This window comes from Rhinolophus hipposideros (genome assembly GCF_964194185.1).
Source record: "Rhinolophus hipposideros genome assembly, chromosome: 1".
Classification (NCBI taxonomy): Eukaryota; Metazoa; Chordata; class Mammalia; order Chiroptera; family Rhinolophidae; genus Rhinolophus; species Rhinolophus hipposideros.
Window position 1 is genome coordinate 80,473,086 of NC_138047.1, and position 25,736 is coordinate 80,498,821.

Genomic DNA, 25,736 nt, shown 5'->3' on the forward strand with positions numbered 1-25,736 from the left:
AGTTGGGATTGTTCACAGGCCAATTCTTGCCCCGGTTTCTAAAGTACATGGAGATGCCATTGTCCCTAAGCAGAATCGGGAAAGAAGGGGTTATTTCTCAGAATTTCAGGGTACATTCAAGTTGTGTCTCAGGTGAGCAGGGCTGTTCTCACCCCCCTTTTCCCTTCTGCCTTAGCAGCAAATCACACGCCATTTTCTGGTGAGCTCAGTGACTAGTCTTCCTTCCACTGCCATAGGCTGGCGAGGAATTTATGGAGAAAACCCTGAGCAACGTATCGATCAGCACAGACGCGGCATCTGTAGTCCACAGCACGGACCTGGTGGTGGAAGCCATCGTGGAGAACCTGAAGGTGAAGAATGAGCTCTTCCAGAGGCTGGACAAGTTTGCCGCTGAGTACGTAGCCCCTGACGTTCTTATTGGGCCTGAGGGCTCCCTCCCTCCCCACCTCAGTCTTTGCTCCCAAGAAGGCGTCTTCTGACACTAAGCCCACTTCTCCTTCCGTAGCCCCCAGCTGTTTCCCTTGTTCTCAGTCCTACTCCCAATTTGCTTCTGGAGGCTTAGGCTGCCCTGATCTGTCTGATCCTAGGCCCCAAACGAGGGTGGAATTTCTGATAGGAAACGGGGTCCATCCAGGGCCAGGCCTCTGTCTCTTGCAGCGTCTGGGTCACAGGCCCTCCAGGCCAGAGGATAGAGGAGGATTAAACATGTCCTTCAGTGTCTGCTGAGGAAACTCGGAGCAGCTTCATGTGTCCCTCTTATTTGGGTGGAACAAACAGAATGGTGTATGTGAAGGGGATGCCTCTGTTTACACAAAGGCCCCCAGGACTCTCCTGTTTAGAGCTTTATCTGGGTTAAATCAGAACAGTTTGGGAGCATTAAAGGAGCACTGAGTTCCTACCAGGCTTCCTGGCAAAGGGCGGGAAAGGAGACAGCCCCATGTAGGTCAGGCGTACAGGTGCCCGGGCTCAGGACTCTGTGCAGTGTCAGCTTGTGCGCACATGCTGCTTGAGTTCTCGGAATCGGCACCCTCTGTCATGCTTGACTGTGGGCTTTTGGCAGTTGTGACACCTGACTGATTGATTCATTCATGCTCTCCTGTGTCTTCCTTGGCTGCATTTCACCTTTCTTGGTTGGAACTGAAAGTCAGAATAAGATTATGTGAAAAAAATAATTCTTAGGTAGCCACCAGTGAGCAGTGGCTCAAGAGAGACCATTGAATACCAGCCCTCTGGAATGGCGACTTTCAGAGCTCTGTGGCCTGGTGTCTGGAGAGGCCCTGCCCCGTACAAAGAGAAGAGACCTATCTTTCTGTCACCTGGCCCGCACGCTCATCCTTTGTACACTGGTATTTAGGGGCTGCAGAAACAACTGACAGAAACCCGAGATTCTCCTGGTAGGGGTGTTGGTTCCCAAGGCAGCAGGGAGCCCTTTAAGATAACCAGACACCCACCCCAGGAGAGGGAGTGTAGTCAAGCAGTTTGGCCTTAATGAAGTGTTGGTCATTCCCTAGTGACAGTACAGGTTTGATTGCCCTCTGTGTTAGCATTGAATCATGGAGCCTGGGGCCAGCCCTCACCACTTCCCTCTGATTGTGGACCATCATGAAGCCTTTCTGGCCCTCAGTTTTATCACCTGTAATTTGAGTTGAGGGGTAAGAGGTAAGTAACTTCCCAGTCTATCCCAGTTCTGACTCTCTAAGACTAATTTCCCTAGTGATCTGTAAAATATGGGGAGTGGTACCATTTGCATGCCACAGATGTGACTTTGCTCTGGCCATCAGCCATCCTTCTCTGCACTCTTGTTTTCCTTTTAAGCAGCGTGACTGAGATATATTTTACTGCTGTTTTACAGTTAGATCCCATAACGGGAGATCAGATATGGTCCAGTGATAACGTTCTGGGTGGAAGCCCTAATGAAACAATTGCATCCTGGAAGAGGACATGACTTTCCTAGCTGCAGTGTAAGAAGTGCAGCTGTAAAGCTTGGCTAAGGCCCCATCAGCCGAGCCGAGTCCTGCGTCTCCTGTGTGACAAGCGTGGCCTCTGATCCACTGCAGTTCCCACCACCCGCTCTTGTCTTCACCACACAAAGGCCTGGGAGCTTTGCTAATGATCATTATGCTTGTGCTGTGGATTTTCTTTAGTACATTTAAGAGAAAAGTAGTTTTTTGGTACTTGAGTGTCAGAAAGGGAAAGACAAAAGATGGTCCAAGAAAGTCAGCTGTTTCAGAGAAAATGTGAGGGTGTACTTTTTGTGGAAGATAAGACAACCCTGTATGTTTAATATGTCAACACATTGTGTTTGTGTTGAAAGAAGGCATGTGAGACACTGAGGAGCAGAGCCAGCCCCACTGATTGGGAGATAGGGAGTAGAGGTCCATTGGGAGGAGACACTTTTCCCCTTCTGATAAAATATGTGCTGGGAGTGCCCTAGGTTGGGGACATTTGGGACTGGGCTCTGTTGTAACTGCATCCTTTCATGAAATGTGCTCTCCAGCCAGTATACCTCATTTCTCACAGATGGGTTGCCCTTCAAAAGTCCTATACAAAAGGACCGCGTGACCAGTGTCCCATATTTTTACAGTGTGCCGCGTATAATGAGCACTTTTTTTGCCCAGATTTGTGAGGGAAAAATAAGGATGCGCATTATACATGGGTAGTACTAATTCCATATCTATTAATATATGTGTTTTTAATTCTTTTATTTATATTTATAAGTTAAAAGTGTAACTCCAAAAATCAATAACGATATCCATATGCAAAACAGTACCCTGGAATATGATAATCCGTTTTGTTGAACTTAGCAGAACTTGCAAAGACAAAGAGTTCTTGGCCTTCTGTGATGCATAAATATTGTAAATTTGTTCCCGGTACCTAACATTTCTTGTACCTCGTATCTGTTCTTGTGTTTTGTAATTATTCGTTACATGACATTTCTTGTACCATAATATGTTTTTAAAAAATAAATGCTAAAATTCCTTTATAATACAAAAAACAAGCACCTAAATGTAAACAAATAAAAATTTGAATTAAAAAATTAAAACGAAAGATTTTTCTCCCTTAAAATTTGGGCCAAAAATGTGGGTGCACTTTATACCTGGGCGGCAAAATACGGTAACAGCCCCTCCTCACACCGCCTTGGGTGGCAGTGGCCTTGCGGCTGTGATTCAGAGTGTGAGGGTTTTAAACAACACTATCAGCCACACATTGTTATTGCAGACGATCTTTCCTCATTACCTCCTGGAATGGGCAGTATTTTATGTTATTTCCTTCATTGACCAAAAAGCAAGAAGCTTTGAAAACTAGAATTTTTAAACTTTAAAACTGTCGTTTTATTTAAAAGTGGAAAACCCTCTCTGCCTGGCTTTTTCATTGGCTAACTTGGAAGTTGTTTGGGAAAGGTAGGTGTTACAGTGCCTTGAAAGTGAAGGTTGTGAGGACGGAAGGATCTTCCGGGAGGCTCTTGGCAGGCCACCTAGCCACCCTGGCTTCTCCTTGCACCTCACTCTTCTCTCCTCTTCCAGATTACTGTTTGTTCTCCATTCCCCTCCTCCTTTCCTCGCACTTGCCCATGATTTCAGGCAGATTACACTATTGGTTTTTGGTCAGCACGAACCCCCAAATCTGGTCAGTAAGGGACCTACCCTTCCCTTCCTGTACTGTTACCAGACCTTTGTGGTTTTCTAATGAGCACTAGGCCATTTTGTGTGTACTCATCCACAAGGTGTCGCTATAGGAAAGCCTAGAAGTCTTGCCTGTCTTTTTAAAGATTTGCTTGTCACACTTTTGGCACCGCATTTTGTTGTGGTCTTTAAAAATTAAATTTGGTTTAAGTCAGTATGGATTTTTAAAATTAGTAATATTTCATATGCACAGAAGAAGGTGGTACTGCTTTTTAGGAGCAGAATACCTTCAACTACATTTATCATGTATATACAAATATCCTTCCTTCCCCAGGTCTACCTGTGTAACCTTAAAACTGCTTTTGGACCACGGTGGCTTTCTTCTGTTTTCATTTTAATTCCCATTCAGCGGAGAAATAAAGCTTTTCACTTGAGGGGAAAAGATCGTAGTTCATGTTTATTATCTGATGTTTCTAGTTGAGGACTTCTTTACTTCTTTTTTTTTTTGAGTGTCTGTGATACGTCCTTTTTTCGTTAGTCTTTGATCACTTAGAGTTTCATTTTGTGATTAGGTTGGTTAAGTAGCTGCCTCCATTTTTTACTCACATATCATGAAAATTAACTAATACAAGTAGATAGGAAAAAGTTTGCTCTCTAAAATTAAGGAAAGATTGGCAAAGATTAAATACCCCCTTGGAACAGGTAATTTTTAAATTACTTAATATAAAATTTTGAAAGTAAAAGAGCCAGGTCACTTGATTTCAGCCTGTTTTTCTTCAGTGTGTTTTCTCTGCCTTCCTCCATGGGTCAGGATAGCAGAGCTGGGCAGAAAGCAGTTGCCTTGTGCATTGTACCCAAGAGTAGTCCTATTAACAAAGAATGAGTCCTGACTCATTCCGCGACTCCACCATCTTTCTCTCCACAGACACACAGTCTTTGCCAGCAACACTTCCTCTTTGCAGATCACGAGCATAGCCAATGCCACCACCAGACAGGACCGATTCGCCGGGCTGCATTTCTTCAACCCAGTGCCCTTGATGAAGCTCGTGGAGGTCAGTGGGTACCTGCTTGTGTGTGTCTGCTCGCTCTGCCAGCTCAGTCTTGCTTCTCTGAGCCGAATCTGCCCTGCCACTGCGGATTGCACTGGATGGATTGTAATGTGGGCTGCAGGGCTTTTATCCTTGTGCTGTGTTTCTCTGGCCATAGTCTGTCCTCTCAGAGCCAAAGGAAGAAAGGACACCTAATACCTCAGGAGGCCCCTGTGCTTTGTTTCTTCACAGCCATGTGTTCTCACCCATGATGTCCAGGAAAGCTGTTAACTTTGTGGAATACCATTGTTTGTCCCATAGTTGATGGGCAGTGCAGAGAGAAGGCAGCATCCAAGACCACTGGCTTGATGAGACCCAGAGGGGAGAGTGACACTTGTTCAGATTGTCTCGTGGAGGTCAGTTTACTCCAGGCTGTAAATGGAATTCTTACTAGACAGCCTGGTTCTACACTGTTCCAGAGGTGCATTCGGCCCCACGTACAGGGCCTCAGTGTCGTCCTCAGATGGGGCACATCTCCTGGTTGTGATCAGAGCTGTTCATGCAGCTGCTGACAGCCTTGAACCTTCTGACCACAAACCTGCAGGTGAGGGTGATGGCGGGGGGCTGCCCCAGCCTTCCTGTTCGAGCTGCTTCTGCTTGAATGGAGACTTGGGACGAGGGAGATGGAGTCACAATAGACAGTCTGCGCCTGAACTGTGGCAGCTTGCCTTTTACAGGGGACTAATTACAGGGTCTGAGGAGCAGCCACCATTAAAGTAGTATTTGCTGTGAGGTTGAGGAGTTATTGCCGTGCGAAGTGTGGGGGACGTGGAGCGGGCAGACCTCTGGAGCCCGCAGGCTCCCTGGGAGAGTCTCAGGATCTTTCTCTTCCAGGCTCCCTCCCCTTCTTCATCCTCTCATCCCCCAACCCCAGCATGAGCAGTAGCTTCTAGGTTAAAGATGACTGTATTTTCCTGTAGTGTTTTGTCAAGTGACAACTCTGATCTATCTTGCAATAGGAATGTTTCTGTTCTACTGACACTGCTCCTCAGCTTCTTCCAATTTACCCCATTCCCTAAGGCTGTTTTGAAGAAATTGAAGAATGAAAGGGAAGGCTATGGGAATAGAAAAAAAACGCATTTATCCTCTTTTATGCAGAAAAGAGCAAAGAAGAGGAATGGAATTTTCAACATTTCAGTACTTAGGGACTAATTACTTTCTTTAGTTACTGTATCATGTACATATGTGTTTTGTAGATAAAAACACATTTTATAGATTTACTTCAAACTCGAATGTTGTTTTCGACTGCATTTATCTGATAATGTCCGTCTGTGTCTTTGGAAATGTAGCACATTGGTTGTTAACAGCTAATGCTTAGCAAATGTAATATTTTCTAGAAAATGTTTTTTAAGTGCTCTTCTCTATTCAGTTATTCTTTAACTTTAGCTCCGCATATGTGTCTGAATGGCTTTCTCCATATATATATATACATGTATATATATATGTATGTATATATATATTTCTTATTTTCAGATTCTATGTTGGGACTATAAGCAGAATATCTGTAGCATGTTGTTATTCATTGAATGAATGAATATGCAGTCCTCCTGTTAAAAACCTTTGCCACTGACTGCTTTAAAACAACACATTATTTTGAAAACTCCATAACTGGTAACTTTGCCCCAGCTCCATCTGTACAGTTCTGGTGGAGACTTGTGACACCTCCTTTGAACAGCTCTCAGACTGCTGGTTGGCTGGTGATGCCTGCAGAGCAGTGTCTGTCCCGTTTCTTCCCTGTCCTCATCCCCATCTTCACGGTGCTTCTTTCTGTTTCCACTCATTTACTTCCCTTAGTGTCATAACACACCACCACACCCCAAGCTGTGATCACATTAAAACACGAATGATAACAATTCTCTTCATTTATGTAGCACCTTTCATCTTGCACTAGTTCATTGAGCCATACAGGGCTCTTACAGCAGGGAGGACGTGTCAAGTCTCATCCCATTTCACAGGACAGAGGTAAGGCACAGAGGACTCGTTTGGCTTGCCTGAGCTCATAGGAAGGGTCTGATGTAGAAGCCTGTTTGTTTTGACTCTCGTTGAAGTTCCTTAACTTGCATTTAAATTATACATGTATTTTTGTTTCTAAGTTTAAGTTCACCTGGATGGCTCTCCATTTGCCAAACTCTAATTCCTGGCAGGTGAATTCTCTAAGTATTTCCTGAGGGCTGATGCCAGGTGTGGTGCCATCTCCTGTAGATCCCAGTGGGCTGCTGTATGCGTGGCAGCGGCCATATCCTCGCACGGCACCTCACAGTAGGGCGCCTTCCCAAGGTGCCTGGCAGGCAGCAAGCCCCAGCCATGTGCCCCTGTTTGCTGGAAATGAAAGCCTTCATCTTTGACAAGCTTGTTCTGAAACAGGGGGAGTCTTTGGGCTCTGGGGTGTCTGTGCAAGAGGGTGGCGTAATGGGGAGACGCTTGTCTCAGAGGCCAAGAGACCTGTGACTTGGCCAAATCACTCAATTTTCTGGGGCTTCTTCTCCCCCCCTACACTGCACGTAAGTCTTTCAGGGTAACATCATACTCTGGTAGACGTCTGGTTTCCTCCCTGATGTAAATAACAACAGCAAGTAAAACACCAGCAAAACCTAGCACTTCCTGAGCACTTCTTACCTGAGAGGGCTGTACTTCAGGCCTTACCTGCTCATCTAATCGCATTCTCACCTCAAGTCCTTGAGATAGGCAGAGTGATTTCAGTGTCATTTCAGTTTCACAAAACATGCCCAGAGTCACAGGGCCAGGGAGTGGTGCAGTTGGGATTTGAGCCCAGGTCTGTCTCAGTGATAAAGCCTGTAAAACTGTCCTATACATACATTCATATTTATATTTTAAGCCTTGATTTTGCACAGCCTGTAGTACTCCACTCATTGTCTTAAATGGACATTTTGGTAAACATTTTGTTTCTGGCTTCAGATCCTATTCTGACATGAAAACTGTTTTTGCTGCCTTTGTGGACGCTTTTGATCAATGTTCCTTGAACTGTTCTCTTTGAAATTATTTGCTGACTCTTGGTTATAATCAATGTCTGCTTTGCATTTCCAGGTCATTAAAACACCAATGACCAGCCAGAAGACGTATGAATCTCTGATAGACTTCAGCAAAACCCTTGGAAAGCATCCTGTTTCTTGCAAGGTACAGCATGGGTAGCTTGGGAAGGGAGTGGTTTGCCTCAGAACCTGACTTACTCCAGGTAGAATTGTTACCTGGCAGAATGAGGCGCGAGATGGGGCACTGTACTGCAGGTGAAGAGCCAGCTCCGCCTCCCTCCTAGTTTGCCAGTAGGGACGCCAGGCTCCTAGGCCACGCCCAGGGCCCTAGCAAATAGTCTGAGATCCAACTGGGGCCCCTGGCTGGGGCAACTTTCCTCTGGGTCTGGGCTGGTTTTGGTCTGTTGATGAGCAGCTGTGTTTCCATAAGCAGATTTTGTTACCCCATCAGCTTTAGCCTCTGCTGGGTGCCAGGGAGCCAGAAGCGCCCAGTGTGTCAGGCACAGCCTGGTGGACACACCCCCCCCAACACAACACCCCTCCTTCACTTTGGTAAGAGCATTCCACATGGTTAGGAAGATAAGGAGCGAGGGGAGCTCACCCACCCAGGGTAGCTTAGCAACGCTGTTTCTCAGTGGGATGTTGCGTTGTGGTCTCTCAGGGACCACATTTCTGCATAGTTTGGCAGTTTTACTAAAGGGGCAGAGTGTCACAAAGTGACATAGAGATTTTTATAAATATGTCACCTATTTTTTGACCATAATCTTTTATATCATTGTGGCTCTTTTCATAGCATACTTTTGATTTCTGAAAGACTCTTAAATTTGAATCCACAGTATTCTATAAATCCATAAAGACTCGTGTTGTTCATGAATCAGTTGAATAAGTCGTGTGTCGATGTGGACCCCAGTAGCCAAAGAAAGCAGACTAACATAGTCCCCCCAACCCCAGGAGTGTAGCGTTATTAGGGAGTCTCATTTTTTAACACTCATTTTTTGTTTGTTTAGTTTTGTGGTTTTTAAATCATCTTAATTTTTAAAGTTACATTAGTAACCAGATGTTATGGTTGCGTTTTCTTATCAGTTTATGCTGTGTTAATGGCAGATAGTAGGAGTATGTTAGAAAGAACATCAGTATGTAGCAAATCACAGGCTAGGTACGGAAGTGGAGGGACGAACCAGTGATTATCTTCAGCAGCATAATCATTCTTTCATCTTGAATAAGTATCTGTTCTTCCATCAGCATGGCCACTGCAGATGAAGGGATGGGAACTCTTTGGTTTCATAAAATTACCCTTGTTACATCATCCTTCAGAACACTCACTCTAGATGAGACCTCAAGGCCTCCTGGGAGTCTTTCTGGGTCAGTTATTCAGGCTGTCGGTGAGGCTTCAAGATAATACAAGGCAATAGGGATCTGCACACTTTACTGTAAAGAGCCAGCAATAAATATTTTAGGGCACATGGTTTCTGCTGCAGCTTCTCAATCCTGCTGTGGTAGCGGGAATACATGCAGAGATGAGTGTGGCTATGTGCCAGTAAAACTTTATTTATAAAATCAGGCTGGGGGCTGGATTTGGCCTGCAGGATTATAGTTTACCAACCCCTGACATAGAACAATAGCATTAATGTGCCTGGGATGTGTCTGTCTTCATAGTGAGACTTCATAGGGAGAGAATGATGTAAAAAGTTAAGGCCGTGGACACGAGCCAGCCTGACTAGATTCAAATCCTGGCTCTGGCACTTATTAGCTGTGTAACCTTGAGCAAATTACTTAACCTCTCTGTGCCTCAGTGTCCTCTACCTAATATAGAGGTACTAATAGTACTTGTCTCATAGGGCTATGAGGAATAAATGAATTAGTATTTTTAAAGTACTTATAACAATACCAGACACATAGTAAGTACAGTAAATATATTTAATAGATAAATAAATACCAACAATGTAAGGTGTGCAATTACATAAAATTAAATTGCTTTATTCAAGGACAATGTCTCTTTACATTCCACCAATATTATGAGTGCCTGTCTTTTCATCCTCAATAGCGTTGAATATTTTAATGGGGAAAAACAGCCTTTCCCAATAATCTTATTGGCAAAATGCTATTTTGTTCTAATGAATATTTCTGATTAGTAGTGTGTTTAAATATTTTGTGAGTTTTAGTATTCTTTCCTTGTTGAGCTCTATGAGCTTTTTATGCAAATAGTATTAACTCTGTAAAGAGGGTGCCAAAAAAATTTACACACATTTTAAGAAAGGAAAAAACTGTATTAAAATTGTAATAATATATACTGATATGGTGTGCTTCGTGGTCTCAGTTACCCTATCCTGAGTCTCTGCAGTAAACTTTGAAGTTGAAAAGCATTTTTGTGGGCGGCCGGGTGGCTCAGTTGATTAGAGCACAAGCTCTGAAAAACAGGGTTGCCACTTCGATTCCCGCATAAGCCAGTGAGCTGTGCCCTCCACTAGATTGAGGGACAACGACTTGGAGCTGATGGGCCCTGGAGAAACACACTGTTCCCCAATATTCCCCAATTAAATTTATAAAAAAGAAAAGCATTTTTGCCCTGGTTATAAAATCAACATCGTTTCACTAATATAATCTTGGTTAAACTGATCAAGCTCTTTTCTGCATCTCTGTTTTCCTGGGAGAGAGGGTAGGGGGTAGTTTCATAGGAAGTACGGGTCCTGCGGCTTTGTTGCCCTGTGTATTCCACATGCAGTCGAGTGCAGGGGCTGGTCACCTTTAATTTAGTGTTTATGGAGTGCCTGGTATGTGCTGGAAATGGAACCCCAGGCCAGGGTGCGGATTTCTGCCTGCAGGAAGATCATAGCCTTTTTTTAAAAGAGGAGGCACCATTTACTTAATGCAAATCAGCGTCACACAAATATTACCCTGGCCAGCCCCACAAGCCCCCAGAAGAGATCAGTAGGTGAATCCACATCCCACTTGGGGCTTCCAGAAAAGATGGGGAAGCGTTTCAGTGTGGAGGGTAAGGATGGAAGGAGTCTTCCAGTGTGGTGCATCCTGGGTAGCGGGCGTGAAAGGCCAGCAGCAGGTCTCTGAGGGCATATGCTCGATTGTCCTAGCACCTCTCCCCAGCTCACCCATTCTGCACTGTGTGCTAAAGCGGGAGAAAATCTTGAGCGGCCCTGGAATGGCTCTGAGGAGCCCGGAATTAGTGCTCCGGTGAGAGTTGTTCAAGATGGAGTGTTCTAGATTCCTGAAAGAGATGAGGGAAAGGAGAGGAATCAAGGAGCTACTACCGTGTTTCCCCAAAAATAAGATCGAGCTGGACAGTCAGCTCTAAGACGTCTTTAGGAGCAAAAATTAATGTAAGACCCAGTCTTATTTTAGTATAAGACTTGGTCTAATATATAATATGATATGATATGATATATGATACCTGGTATAATATAACATAACATAAAACATAACACAACATACCGGGTCTTAAATTAATTTTTGTTCCAAAAGACGCAGTAGAGCTGATTGTCCGGCGAGGTCTTATTTTCTGGGAAACACGGTATTTGAGTGTAAGGCAATATGCAGAGCATTTTATTTGTTTTCTGATTTATCTTCACAACTTGTCAGGTAGAAATGATTACTCCCATTTCACAGATGAAACAGTTTCAGGATGGCGCAGAGCCAGAGAGTATTGAATTTGAGCCCATATCTGGCTGCCCCCAAAGCCGTGCTCTTTCTGCTGACCTCCCTACCATGATCTGCTTTTATTTCAGGATCCATGTAGTAGGGGCATCTGGGTTTGTTTGTTTGTTTTTAAGTGCTAAAGTTGTTCGATAAATTGTCATGCAAGGTGGAAGTAAGGCTGTACTTTAAAACAAGTTTTGAAAATGTGTAGCTTAATAAATGTTGTAACATAATCGAGAGTGAGGTTGATCTGGTGACTTCACAAAAGAATAAAGTTCAATGAAAATCACTTGTCTTTTATTTTTCTCTCTCCTAAAACAGGACACACCTGGGTTTATTGTAAACCGCCTGCTGGTGCCATACCTCATGGAAGCAATCCGGCTGTACGAACGAGGTAGCTGTCTTGAGCCAGGCGAGAGCAATCCTCACGCAGGGTCTGCAGGAAGAGTGGGCTGTGCAGAGCACGAGGGAGCTTTTGGTTTCTAGGTTTTCTAGCCAAGTGAACCAGCTCTGTGACCCTCCACTGCATTCCCAGCCAGAGCAATTGCTCGGCCAGTCCGAATTTATATCCTGGATCTCTGCTGTGGGTTAAATGGTTTATTGCTTAAAATAATAATACTGATAATGTAAAAATCACTGGGCTAGGTAACCTTCAATGTTCCTTAAGGTTCTAAAATTGTGACTCTGTGGTAGGTGATGGGAAATGAGAAGGCTGAAATGTGCTGAGGACCATTTCTGGCAGCCTTGTCCGGCCTTTCCGATGACGCCGTGACACGTTTGTTTTGTTAACGTTAAGAGAATGGTCTAAAATGACTCCTCAGTCAATACTTGTTAATAGAAATATAAGACTTGGGATCTGGTCCAGGTTATAGAATGTCGTGTATCCTCCTGCCTGCTTTCCCCACCACATTTCTGGAAAGGTAACAATCATGTCTGCTTCAAAGGCAAATAGGCCTTAATAGGACTGGATAAAAAGCAAGTGTAATTGTTTTCAATTACTTCGCAAATGCTTGCTCCTGAGAATGTCATTTTTAAAACAAAACGTTTATACCAGCTCTTCCAGAGAGATGAAAGCACATTTGCTTCCTCAAAATCTGCTTTAAATATTAAAACTTTTCTCTGTGTTTCATGGAAGCATTTGCCTCACTTTTGCTCCGAGATCAAACCAACACTTCTGTGTTTATCTATCAACAAATATGCCTAATTACACCTCAAAGAAAGCGGGAAGCGTTTTCTCCTGCCTTGAAAGGCAGGGTTGATTTTTTTTTAATGTAATGTGGTAGGATATAGCATGTGGGTGATCCACCTCTCTGTGGTGTTTTTCTTGCAGGAACCTACTGTCACTTTGATATATTTTCAAATGTATTTTTACATTATTAGTATCTGATTGTAAGGTGAAAGCCATTTTCTTCTGTCCCCTCCCACCAGCAGTGGTCCCTTTCTAAATAGATGGATTCCTTTTGACCCTCACCATCACTAGTCTCTTGTGAGGTGACACTGGAAGGGGTGTCTGACCCCACAGGGGAGGTGCTCTCAGCGCCCTGTCATTGCTGTCCCGTTGCCTCTTTCCCCACAGTCTTCTCGGGGCCTGTGAGCCATAGCACGTGCTTCCGAGGACCTGGGTGTCTTATCTGGGGCAGGTGCCTTCTCCCAGCAAGCCACACTGTGGTCTGGACTCCTTATGTCACACCTCAGGCTTCTTCGCACGTTCCTCCTGCCACCCCAAGGTTCTGCCCTCCTTCACCAACACAGAGCGGTGCTTAGGTGCACACCTGCCATCCCGTCTCCCTTTGCCTGCACTTGAGCCACTGGCTGTCCTGTATCCACTCTGCTTTAAAACCTGAAGCCATTTTGGATCATCCCTCTCTTGCCTGCCACTTCTGTTCATTTGTCACTTTTGATTCCTGTCTGTCACGCCAGCCACCCCTGTGCCAGTCAGCCTGCCTCAGTGAGGCTCCTTCAGGCAGCAAAGGAATTCACGTTACCTCCGGTCTTTTCCAAACTGCCCTGTTGTCCTGGAAGGGGAGGAGACAGTGTATGCTATGTCTGCCCCCACACAGTTGTGGGGGCCCCGGGTCCAGCAGCAGAGTTGTTCGGTGAAGACACTCTGACTGTTTAGCCTAGGCTTTTCAGAACTCATTTAAGGAGAACTCTGTACAACGCTGTCTTGGTCAGCCCACTCCCTTAGGCTGCTACAACAAAAAGCACCGCAGACTGGGTGGCTTCTGTCACAGAAGTTTACGTTTTCCAGTTCTGGAGGCTGGACGTCCAAGATCAGGCTCACAGCACGGTGGGTTCTGGTGAGGGTCCTCTTCCAGTTGCTAACTGCCGTCTTGTGTCCTCACATGGCGGAGAGCAGAGAGGAAACAAATTCTATCGTGATTCTGAGAAGGCGTCTCATCCCCTTCATGGGGGCTCCACCCTCCTGACCTCCTCTAATCCTAATCACCTCCCAAAGGCCCCACCTCCTCATACCATTGCACTGGGGAGTAGGGTTTCAACATAGGAATTTGGACAGAAACATTCAGTCCACAGCAAACACTGTTGATACACCTGCGGTGTGAGGTCTCTGTGCAGACAGGCTGGCAGGATACTGCTTGGAGTGGAGGCTCGTTGGGACAATGTGTGGGGCACTGGAGCACAGTCTTCTCCGTGACGGTCCACTCAGGCCTCCTGGGCAGCTGAACGGCTTGCAGACCACAGGCCGCCACCGGAGCTTCTCGACAACTCCCGGTGGTAGCTCGGCACTCACCACCCCTCGCCTCTGCCATCTCATGCTCTGCGCCTCGTGCTTCTGCAGTGAACCTTCTCTCCCAGGATCCGTCGGCTTCTGTCCTCACTATCGCTCTCATTCATTCCCACTCCAATTAAGGTGTGATTGCCGTGCTTGGTCATTCCTGTGGGTCAGAGCTCACTCTCCACATCTTTGAACAGTCTGGTGCCCAGGAGCAGACAGCTTCCCCCATCAGACGCTACTCTTGACAGGTTAGCTCTGGTAAGGTCATGGGGCCACATGGTTAGCTCTTCTAAGGTGACAGCCTGGGAGTACCATGAGCCTGTGCCCAGTCACTGTGTGACATCCTGCTCACACTGTCACTCCTTTGCTGGAGACATATTCAGTGATTCTGTCGTCACCTACCAAATACAGTGCCCTTGCCAGAGGACCTTCTTAGTCCTCCCCCTCTGTCCCCTCACCTTTCTCACAAGGGCCCTCTGGAGTGTCCCCAGAGCTGCAATCTAGGTTGTCATAGCTCTTTCACACTTTGGCTCTCCCTTGGGGCAGATGCCTGTCTCTTTCCTGTGGCATGGCAGGTGTCTTTCCTCTCCTCCTGTACTCTCTTCTCTGGTAGTATCCGGGTCCTCATCTTCATACCCCCCAGAGGGCCTGTGTAGGGCAGGCATTGAAGTGGCTGTTGCAAAATAGAGGAATCGTGGCTGCTGTGACCCTGGTTGTTAATGCCAGGAATCGTGGGCAGGTGGTGCTGATGAGCCAGCAGAAGACACATGGGGCGGGTCCCAGGTTCCCAGGCTGCAGAGCATCTGGGAGTTCACTGAGGAAACTCTTCGTTGTCTAGCGTTAAGGGCTCTCAACAGGAGCAGGGACCCATGAACCTCCTAAGGTGTGTACTGTGTTTCCTCGAAAATAAGACCTAGGCAGACAATGGGCTCTAATGCGTCTTTTGGAGCAAACATTAATATAAGACCCGGCATATTATATTATATTATATTATATTATATTATATTATATTATATTATATTATAATTATTAATTATATAGGACCCGGTCTTACAGTAAAATAAGACCGGATCTTATATTAATTTTTTCTCCAAAAGACACATTAGAGCTGATTGTCTGTCTACGTCTTATTTTCCTGGTAACATGGTGTATATGTTTCTTTGAAAGGGTGTCAGATTCTCAGTGAAGTGTTTTGACTAAAGAAGGTTAAGAATTATTGGTCTAATACACGATATACTTAACTCCCACTTGGCACACCAATCTGTGTGTATGTGTTTTATTTCTCTCTTCTTTTTGCCTCTTTGGCTCTGTATTACTCAGTTGTGCTGACTTTGTAAAACTGTTTACATTTTTTTATGATATGCTGTGTTTTCATATTTTTTGAAATAAAATAGTCAAGTGAGTCTCTGAATCTGGAATTACAGTCTTGCCTCTAGGGTTCATTGCCTGTCCTTGAATATAGCTTTGATTAAGTGGCTTTAGAACCATAACGCTATGAGATTTCTATCCCCAGGGAGCCTAAATTCTAATGAGGGAGACAGCTCACAGTAAATGAACCAATAGATAACATGTTAGGTTGTGACCAGTAATCTCCGAGAAAGATAGTTAAGAGGATGGCAGGGGTCCTGACTGACAGTTGCTAGTTTATATGCATGAAGGGGGCAGGGCTGCTTTGATGAGGTGACACAAGAGCAGAGGCCTACAGATGTCTGAGGACATTGGGCACCAGGTACAGTGAGCAACGTGTGCTGAGCCAGAGGAGTGTGCTAGGCTGTCATTCCAGTATTCCAGGTCTGACACGACAGAAGTCTCCAGGTTTAATGAAATCCTTTGAGCAGATTCCACTTATCACCTGACATGTTCTTTCTTATTTCTGCCTTTGCACATGCTGTACGCTCTGCCTAAAATACCCTTCCCTGCCCACTCTTCCCTCTGGATTCTCTTCAGGATGGCCAGGACTGGGTCTGAGTGGTGGTTTTGGTGAAGTGGCAGTGTGAGTAAGCCTCTCCATCTTTGCCCACCCAGCACTGTGCGAATGTTCATGAAAACAAGACAAGCACTTGTTATAATGAAATGTTTGGTTTATACATCTGGGTCCTCCCATTATACCATGAGTACTCAGTGCTTGTCTTGTTTTCCTTTGTCTCATTCTAAGTCTCTGGGGCCTGGTGCATAGCAGATAAAAATACAGGTTGCATGAATGAATGAGGCCACCTGAGAAGGCTAATGGATGTGATCATTTTTGCTCTCCTTGCTTTCTTACGGCCTGAAACTCAAATCATGATTCTCAGGATCCTCTGGCTGACCAATTAGGGGAGTACCAATAATGTAACCCGTAAGAAATAATTGGTTGGTATTTTAATCGCCTTGAACTGCCTTGAAAACCTTTGACGTTACTTTGGTATTTAATGTGCTTCTTGAAAACATAGTCTTTATAGATGTTTAAGTAGTTCCTCGTGCCTAAAAATCTGAAATATTTAGGTATGAAATGCTCTTTGAGTATGGTAACATTTTTTTCTTTTATTTAGTTTTGTTATAATTGGCCATTTCTTTATGCTTTGGAACAAAATTGGGGACAGCTGCTTGTTACAGATTTATCTTGTTTCTGATTTTGGAGAAAAGAGACTGATCGTTCTCCTAAACACCTCTTAGGCCCAAGGACAGACAGTATGTTAAGGATAAAATTCCAAGGAAGAAGCATATTGGCCCTTGTCTTAGTCTATTCAACACATTTCCAAACTTGTACGACAATTCTAAATCGGGTTTGGGCTTTTCTTTGAATGTTATCTTGACTAAAAGTTTTTTTATGTGAATGTGATTCTAGAGGAATACTCATTATGTGTAAAACCAAGAAAGCTGGAAAGGAAAAATATATATAAGAAGATACACAAAAACAAACTTAAACTTACTTTTTAAAAAAATAAATGTTACTGGACGACTGTGTGTTTCTCCAGGGCCCATGAGCTCCAAGCAGTAGTCCTTCAATCTAGTTGTGGAGGGCGCAGCTCACTGGCCCATGCGGGAATTGAACCGGTAACCTTGTTGTAAGAGCTCACGCTATAACCAACTTTAAGGGGCGGCTATCATCCAGCCACCCCTTAAACTTACTTTTTTAAAAAAAGTCCTTTTATCAGTTAAAAATCTACTCCAGCTTTAAATAATATTTTAGTAAATTATTACAGAGTTGGAAAATCCCAACCCACTAGAAAGTAACGAATGTTTCCCAGCCACTGGGGCCTTCTCTCTCCATTATAACAAGGTAGCAATGCTCTAGAATTCACCTCACACAATAGCTTGGTGGATAGCTTTGAAACTCTTTTGTCCTATTTGGCAGGTACTTCAGATACAAAATCTTACCCAAAGCTTGAAGTCCTGACTCCGGATGTTTTTTGAATGTGCAAATATGTAAAACTCTATTAATTTTAGAACTAAGGGCAGGACAAGGAGAATTGTGGGAAAGGCGGTGGTGACTCAGGGCTGCCCTCTTTTCCTTAGGTGACGCATCCAAGGAAGACATCGACATAGCTATGAAATTGGGAGCTGGATACCCCATGGGCCCATTTGAGCTTCTCGATTACGTTGGGCTGGATACTACGAAGTTCATCATGGACGGTAGGAATTGGAATTCTGTTGTCTTTCTCTAATCGAGTGAAGGTAGTCTGTCTCAACTACGAATTACAATGCCTACTTAAAACAGAAATTATAAGGGGTCTTAGTAGACCTTCCAAAGTCCTGACCCAACCAGCTTAAGGATTCAAATTAATAGATGGTAGGAGAAGGAAAAACGGAACTGCCTAGTGTGTCCTCACAGGGTAACTTTTTCATTTTTTTTCTTCTTTTTTTTAAGTTTTCATTTTGAAATAATTGTAGATTGATGGGCAGTTTCAAACATCAAACAGGTCCCATTTACCCCTTTTTCCTGTATCGCCCACTGGTTCCATCTTACGTAACCACAGTACAATATAATAACCAGGAAATGGACATTGATACATTGTGTCATCCTCTCACATACTCTGATTTGTGTAACCTCCACTGCAGTCAAGATACACAGCCATTTAAAAAAATGTGCCCATTTTACTGTAGTGGCTTTGAAGACGGTAGAAGTAATTATTAGCATTGGACTACTGAAGTTGGATGTAGGTCGTAGTACCGCATTTCACAAAGAATACTTATGTATTTGGGAGGAACAAGGAGGGTTCTACTTGAAGCATGAACTTTGGGATTTTAAGTGGATGCAGAATACCAGTGGCAACAAATTCAGATTGTTGATGTGTTCTGAACAATGTTCTGTGTCAGTAAGGGTCCAGCTGCACATGAACCAGTGATTTCAGGAAGGCTTTGGATAAACAGGGATGTGGAGATGCGGGGAGCGCCCCTGCTTTAGGGCCCCTGGGGCTGCACCGGCTCAGCCTTCCTCTGCCTCTCCTGTGTTGGCCTGAGGGGCACCGACAGCAGGAGTAAGGACCGTTCTCCCACGCTCTGCTCCAGACTTGCCCTGCGAATGCCAAGATATAAAAATGAACCCAGTGCTTCATCCCAAGCCCTCTTCTCTCCTCTCAATAGGGTGGCATGAGCTGGATGCACAGAATCCCTTGTTTCAGCCCAGCGCATCCATGAATAAGCTGGTGGCAGAGAAGAAGCTTGGCAAGAAGACTGGGGAAGGATTTTACAAATACAAATGATGTGCAGCTTCTCTGGCTCTGGGAAGACACCTGTAAGCTCATACCAGCAGCTGCCCAAGTGCCCGCGGGAATGCTCTTGTGTCAGACGTTCCCTCACAGCACAGTCTGTTCCATGTGCGTTTTGATTGTAATCTATCTGAAGTAATTATTTACACATAGCAGAGTCCTTCATTGAGAACTGATTCCCTTTTTTAGTCTGTTCAGTTCTGCCTATTTTCTAAAAAGCTTTATACCCTTGGTGCCTTAGAGCAAACATGTCTTTTGAATCTTGTCATTTTCGTAAAGCATTGCCTGAATTAATTCACTTGTAGAAGGGAAGGCACTTTCTTCAAGAGCAGGCTGGGTTCATCACTGCCACACGAGAGGGTCACGAGCCTTTGACACGTCTGTGGTGTGTCGGTGACGTACAATAGGGAGCAGCACTGCATCACGCCTTAGGAGAACATTTGCTACCTGCAGCTGCAGGCCTTACCCTACATCCTGGACGTGACACGCGTGCCGTGCCTTTATTCACCTCACCATCCAGATGCTGCTGCTGGGTTGGCAGGAATATGTCCCCATGTGTTTGGTTCACAGGAAGAGGTTTCATTCACATCTGAAATCTGAATGATTATTGTCTGTCTTTTTTCCCCATGAGAAATCATTACTGCAAACTGCCTATAAATTGACCCTAATAAAATGCAATCTTTTAATCTGTGAAAATTTGAATTGAAATAAACATGTAATTTAAAATGATAATATGCTGAAATGCTTACAAAAGTAAAGGTTGGTAATTTAGGCAAAAGCTATACCCCATCATCTTGAGCCTGTTTCTACTTTTTAAAGTGGTAGTGGTGGGGAAGGAATGGCAGGAGGTGTTCATGTGTGACCTGCCTGCAGCTGTCACTCAGATTTCTTACCAGTAAAGCAATACTAAGGGCACAGAAAACAATTTTGAGGAACATCTGTTTGTTCTTTTGCAACAAAGAGAAATAGTGTAACATAAGCTTCTTTTAATCATTGGCTTGAGAAAGTATCTTCCAGGATAGAATTTTGAGGCTGGAAAGACCCTGAGGGTCCAAAGGACTCATTAACAAAGACCTTAAGTTATGCGCCAAAGGTCACCAGAAATTTTGTAGGAGAGCCAGGATTAGAACTAGGTTTTGATGATAAAATTAAATACAAAATAGCAAATTTGAAAATCTCAAATGCAAACTTTCAAGCAGGACAGTCCCCAAAATGGGCATCCTTGTTTGGTGTCATAGGCCATAGTTCTAATGATCGAGAGACTTTCCCCCCCCCTCACTCCATTTCATGATTGATAAAAGGGAGCTCATTAATTTATTTTACTTGAATCTAACTATAGCATTATAGGAAAATAAAGAGCGTTTCTACCACAATAAAACCGGCTTTAGGAAACTTTTAGATTATTCTTATAAAACATTTCCTAACGAAAAAAAGGAAGCACCTGTGATGCCACCCCCATCTCCATGACCAAAGGTTACCCTTGTGGTCTGAGGGCCCTGCTCACCCTCAGGCTGGCTCTTGACCTCTGACATGAGCCCCAGGCTTCAGAGGGGCCTCATGTGCTGTCCTTGTCGCTGACTGGAGTGCCCCTAGGACGGGGCCTTTGTCTCGGAAATAGCAGGGCTCTAGACCCTGAATTCCAGGACAGGGAACTCAGTGCTGTGGCCACCAGCCTGCCAGGATGTGAAGGGTAGGGGGCGCAGCCATGTTTTGCTGGCTGAGGTTTTTAAATGCACTTTCAACCTACCAGCAAGTCAAAAAGCCTGGCTTCTGAACATTCTTTTATCTTTTTCAAAGAACTTTTTTCCCTGCATCTTGTTTGGGACCAGGAAGGAATTTCGACTCACGGGTTGAGAGCACGTCCTCAGTACTCCATGCCTCTTCTTTCTTTGGGGAGCCGCTGCTTCCCACTGAGAGCTGGTAGGGAGAAGGAAGGTCCTAGCAGTCAGGTCCTCTGCTTCCAGGTAAGGACCAGCACCTGCTGTTTGTGGTCCTGCTCTGCAGGCGGCCTCAGCAAGAACCCCAGGGTTTCGGGTGGCCCCCACTGTGCCGGGCAGCACTTGTCCCAGTGGAACTTTTGGGGCCTGACCTCACTGCTGTGGCTTCTCACCTCTCTGAACTCTCCTCCCAGCAGCCACCGGGACCTTTCATCAGATCGCGAAAGTAACTTACCAGGTTTTTTTCAGATCCAGAGGATACTTCCCCCCTTCTTAGTGATATTTATATTCCCATAATAGAAACGAAAATTTGAAATTAAAAAGGAAAACCATATAATTGATTAAATGGCTTGTTGAAAAAGATTAAGTGAGCCTCTGAGCATAGCCATCATCGGGACTTCAATTACATTTAACAAGATGGCATTCTCTGAAGAATAATTTTAATGCTTCTGAAGATGTCTTTATAAAATAGAAATTGTGGCCCTTTAAAGTCCATAAGATTCAGTGTTAATTACAGTTTCTCGGGGGGCAATGGTTGGCTAGTTTCTTTTGACATCCATTGTAAGTTATAGTTCCAGTTTGGGGACTGTTACGTGGCTCAGCGTGGGGTAAGGTGGCACCAGATCTTGGAAATGAGAGACTACAGTATAAAATCGGGTGGTACAAAATGATTCCCCACGGGGTGGTGTTACAGAGTAAGTTTTCTAACTTTAACATGTCATTTTTCAGAGGCATATTGGAGACTCAACCACTATTGGACAGAGAGGGTAGAACTAATATTTTAGTCACGGCTTATACAACATCTGCTAAGTATGCTCTCTTGGTTTGCAAGTTATATTTTTCACACATTTAAAACAAGCTTTTGTGTTGTCCCACCTTGAGTTTAATCGCTTTAACATTTCCCCTTCCCACTCCCCCAACCCCCGTCGTCCGCCTCCCCCCCTTTTCTTCCACCTCCCCCACTCCAGTTCAAGCCGTTGTTTCTCAGTCTAGTTGTGTAGGACACAGCTCCCTGGCCCATGCTGGTGTTATGAGCCTTGTGCACCCCGCCCACCCCCAGGCTGAGGCAGTCGGTAGCCAGTTGTTGGTTGGCCGCTCACAGCAGCTCTCGCCGGCAGCTCATTGCGGCACACGGTAGCCCAAAGCTGCCTTGGCAGCTCACTCCAACGTCTGGCTGCTCATGGCAGCCCAGCTCCAGGGAGAGCTGTTGTTCACAATCTTAGCTGTAGAGGGCGCAGCTCACTGGCCGATGTGGGAATTGAACGGGGAGCCTTCGGCATTAGGAGCACAGAGCTCCAACCGCCTGAGCCACCGGGTTGGCCCAATCCCTTTAACATTTTAACCTAAATAACCAATTAAGTCTGCCAAAATGCAAGGTGTAGCTGTAATTTTGTGGAACTAATTTTCTTGTACACAGCCATTGATGCTACATAAATAGTAACCTAAAAAAATGCTTTAAACAATGGAAGTGTTGCTGTGCTTGCAACCCATTTGGTTGTGTAAATTCTGTTTTTAAAATGAGTCTCAATATTTCATTTGTTTCTATGGCAGAACAAATTTTAACTCCTGAAACAGAAAAATCCCACCACTGATACTAATTCTATTCAATGTTTTCTTTAAAATCACCAGCTTTAGCTGTTGCAGAATTAACCAGTATAACTGATAATACTATGGGCTTTGAGATTAAAGAGACTCGGGTTCTAGTGTTCACCTACATTTGCTTTACCTGTCTAGCTGGGGTGAGAGGGGGTTCTTTTCCAAATGTTTCTGGGCAAAATGATGGGCCCTAGCCCACAGGACTGTTGAAGGCCAAACCAGGTGATGGATAGCTCTTGTATTGAGCACATTGCCTATCGTCATAGGCTAATTGTGACCACTTCCCTCATCTTTGCCCAATTTGGAAGGAAGCCACAGTTCCTTCACAGCCTACAGGCTTATAGAGAATCTGAACGTTTTACACCTGGGGTGGGGGGGTGGCTGGAGATTGGGAACAGGCCCAAAGGTTTGTAAAAGTCTTATAAGTGAAGCTGTGGGGCCACCTGGATAAGAGGTAAGTGCTGGAGCTCCATACTCCACCTCTCAGCTGTTTCACATCTTTCCAAGCCTTCAGGGATGTGCTGGTCAGGGCTCGAGAAAAACAGGAAAATGTTCCAGTGAGCTGGAAGAGGTGGCTGTCGCTCAGGTAAGTGACGTTTTATGTGTGTGTGGTAGCCTTTGGATGATTTAAGACCCCAGAAAAAAAAACAATAGGAGAAAAGGTCCCAAGATCCTGCTAATGTAGTAATTAGGGAAGCGGTAGTGGTATATGAACAGAAGATGAAACTTCACCCTACCTTCATGTAGTCGGTCAAGGCAACGCACCTCTGCACAGCAGTTACACCGCCAGCCTTCATGATCCGGTGTCTGAACAGGGGTCTCCAAACCTCCATGAGACACCTCAGCCTTCTTTTTGTAGATGCACTTACTGGGATAGTCCAGCAGGAAAATGTAGTCAGTCCCGAGGCAAGCAGTACTAGAAAGGAAAACCTCCTGGAATAAGAATTCTGCCTCCTGCTACCTTGTCACAAAAAGCCACTTGATTCCACCAGGTTTAGAAATACCAGGTTTAGAAAAGAGGGAACAGAGAAGCCTCCAAAACCAGTCCTGGAAGACATGTTTGAACTGAGGTTTCTGCTTGGGGTACTTTGAAGGGTTGAACCGAAAATCCATCATTCTGGAGCCGTGTGGAGGTTTGGGCATATACTGTGGGAAGGTAGATTTCCAGAGCTTTTTAGCCTTGGTGTTCAGGTTTAGGGAGGGTTGCAATACAGAGCAACCGTTCCTGCACCACATCGATTTGTGGTAGGACCAGGCAGGCAGAGCAGACCGATGTTGTCTAGTCCTGCTACGGTGAGCCCTCTGGTTCGAATCCTGGGGAAGCAGCAGCTGCCTTGAGCCTGCTCCCCAGGTGAGCAGCTCTTGCTTACCTGGTGTCAGAAGAAAAGGTGATGCATAAGGGAGGAAAGTGGTAAAGAGCTGCCGCCCTGCGGTCTGTGCAGCTGGTGGAAACCTGGGCTTACCAGACACATCCTGGCCTGAGACCCAGCAGTGTGTGTGGATGTTTAGAAAGAATCAGCGGCCCTTTCCACACTGGTGTCAGAGGATTCTGCCAATAACTGGCAGGACGTTCTTCAGTCATAGGCCTATGGTACAGCTATTAATGCTTAGATCTTGATTTTCTCTATTATGCTCCCTTTCTTGTTAAGTTTCCTGCATGTCGAGGGTTGTCTCTTGCTAGGAGAGAACTCATTTATAGCATCCTTTTATTAAAATCACAGCTAATGTCATGCTGGGAGGTCAGTAAGGGACAGCACGTCTCATTAACGTACCTGCAGTTGGCAGCCCCCACCCTCCCCAGTGACCACAGCCTTTTTAGGACTCTGCACTCCAGGGTTTCTGATCACCACTTGAAATTCCCTATCCCTATTGTTTTGGGGGGGAAAGACTGAAGGAGAATACAGACAATCATCCTAAAGCTTCAGAATAAAAGTTGGAGTGGCCACAGTATGAGTGTGGCATTGAGATTGGAAACTCATGAAAGTGGGCCAGTTTTTGTAAAGCCTGGATGGGTTCGAGTTCTCTGGGACCAGGCATGGAGGAAAGAACAGCTCTAGCTGATTGGGACCTTAGCACTGGAGCAGGCACAGCATGTGCCAGATGTCAGCCTGTGGAAACAGATGAGGCTGTCCACCAGGCAGCCAGCAGTGGGCACCAAGCAGACCTTGCTTTGTGCTTGCTGAAGGGTGGGTGCATTGAGCTGGGCATGGAGGGCAAGCTAGACTTTAAAACTGGGGGTTGCCTTAATCCAAGTGAGCGGGTGTCTAACTTTGATAGGACCTGTCACAACCAACAGGCCAATTAGTGGGGTTCCATTCTACTTTGGTAGCCTCAGACCTTCTTCCTACGGGAGAAAATGCAATGACAGTTATAGGACCATGTCATTCAGTGACGACACTGAGTTCAAATTCTGAGACAATCAAGTTAGAGATGGAAAAGAGAAAATGACTAATTCCACTGGACTACAAAAAAAAAAAAAACAACAACAGTAAGTTGTGTGTGTGATTGTCTATTTGTAGGTAGTGTTCCCATTCCTTTTTCTGCCAACTTCTCCCATATATTTAATGGAGATAAAAATTGTAATTAATTTAGCTGGTAATATCTCAAGCTATTATAGATTAAGAAAAATACTTAACAAACACATCAGTGTAGATGACCCCAAAATATCTAGACTCTGCCCCTTTTCTGTAAGTATTTCCTTGATCTTTGGTCCAGAACAAATTGGTTAGTCCTGGTTACCAGCTGCTTCCATGGGCAGAAGAAATATCCTCATATGTTCTATGGCTGTAGGCAATACAAAAACAAATAGTTTGTATACTGGGCAAAAGATGTCTAGTAACAAATGACAAAACGATTCAAGGGGAAATTCATTGATTGGTTATTTCCTACGTGCCAGGCGTCTCTTGCACCACCCGGCATGCCTCTGTAGAGGTCAGTGACCTCTTCATTTAGCCCATGAGGAGGTGTGCGCAGAGGGTTGGATGCCTACGCAGCAATGCAAATGACCTTTCAGGGAGAAGCATGCTTGTATGTTTTAACAAATGCAGAAGGTGAACAAGCTTACAAAGGGGAGAAACGTTTTTCTAGTGTACAGTTATTTCAGCACAGCCCATTGGCAGGCAGGTGCTAAGGAAAATGTACTGAATGAGGGCATCACTGATTTCTTTCATACGGGGGACCATGGCCCATAGTACTGCCGATGAGAAAACAATATTAGCGTTACTTCTCCAACAAGGGCAAGTAAGTAAGTAGCCTGTTTTTACTTGAGTTCAAGTTTTACCATAAATTATTAATCCTATATTACCTAATGTGTATAAAGTTCTAATGTAGGTCAATTCATGCAAGAAATGTTTATTTGAAATAGCTGCTCTTGCTACACCCTTCTCCTATCCTCCCTCAGAACCACTCCTAGCTGCAGAGGAATAC

The 25,736-nt window shown here is 44.8% G+C and overlaps 1 protein-coding gene across 2 annotated transcripts in view; it reads left to right on the forward strand.

Annotated features, from left to right (window-relative positions):
- Positions 1–19,503, forward strand: part of HADH (hydroxyacyl-CoA dehydrogenase) — a 45,519-nt gene extending 26,016 nt beyond the window's left edge. For both annotated transcript variants that reach the window (XM_081056185.1, XM_081056186.1), the window contains exons 3-8: positions 237–394; positions 4,549–4,675; positions 7,757–7,846; positions 11,674–11,746; positions 17,585–17,701; positions 18,653–19,503. In XM_081056185.1, coding sequence (XP_080912311.1) covers positions 237–394; positions 4,549–4,675; positions 7,757–7,846; positions 11,674–11,746; positions 17,585–17,701; positions 18,653–18,771 — 684 coding nt within the window. In that variant the 3' untranslated portion in view covers positions 18,772–19,503. The remainder of the gene's footprint in view (positions 1–236; positions 395–4,548; positions 4,676–7,756; positions 7,847–11,673; positions 11,747–17,584; positions 17,702–18,652) is intronic.
- Positions 19,504–25,736: the final 6,233 nt, after the last annotated feature.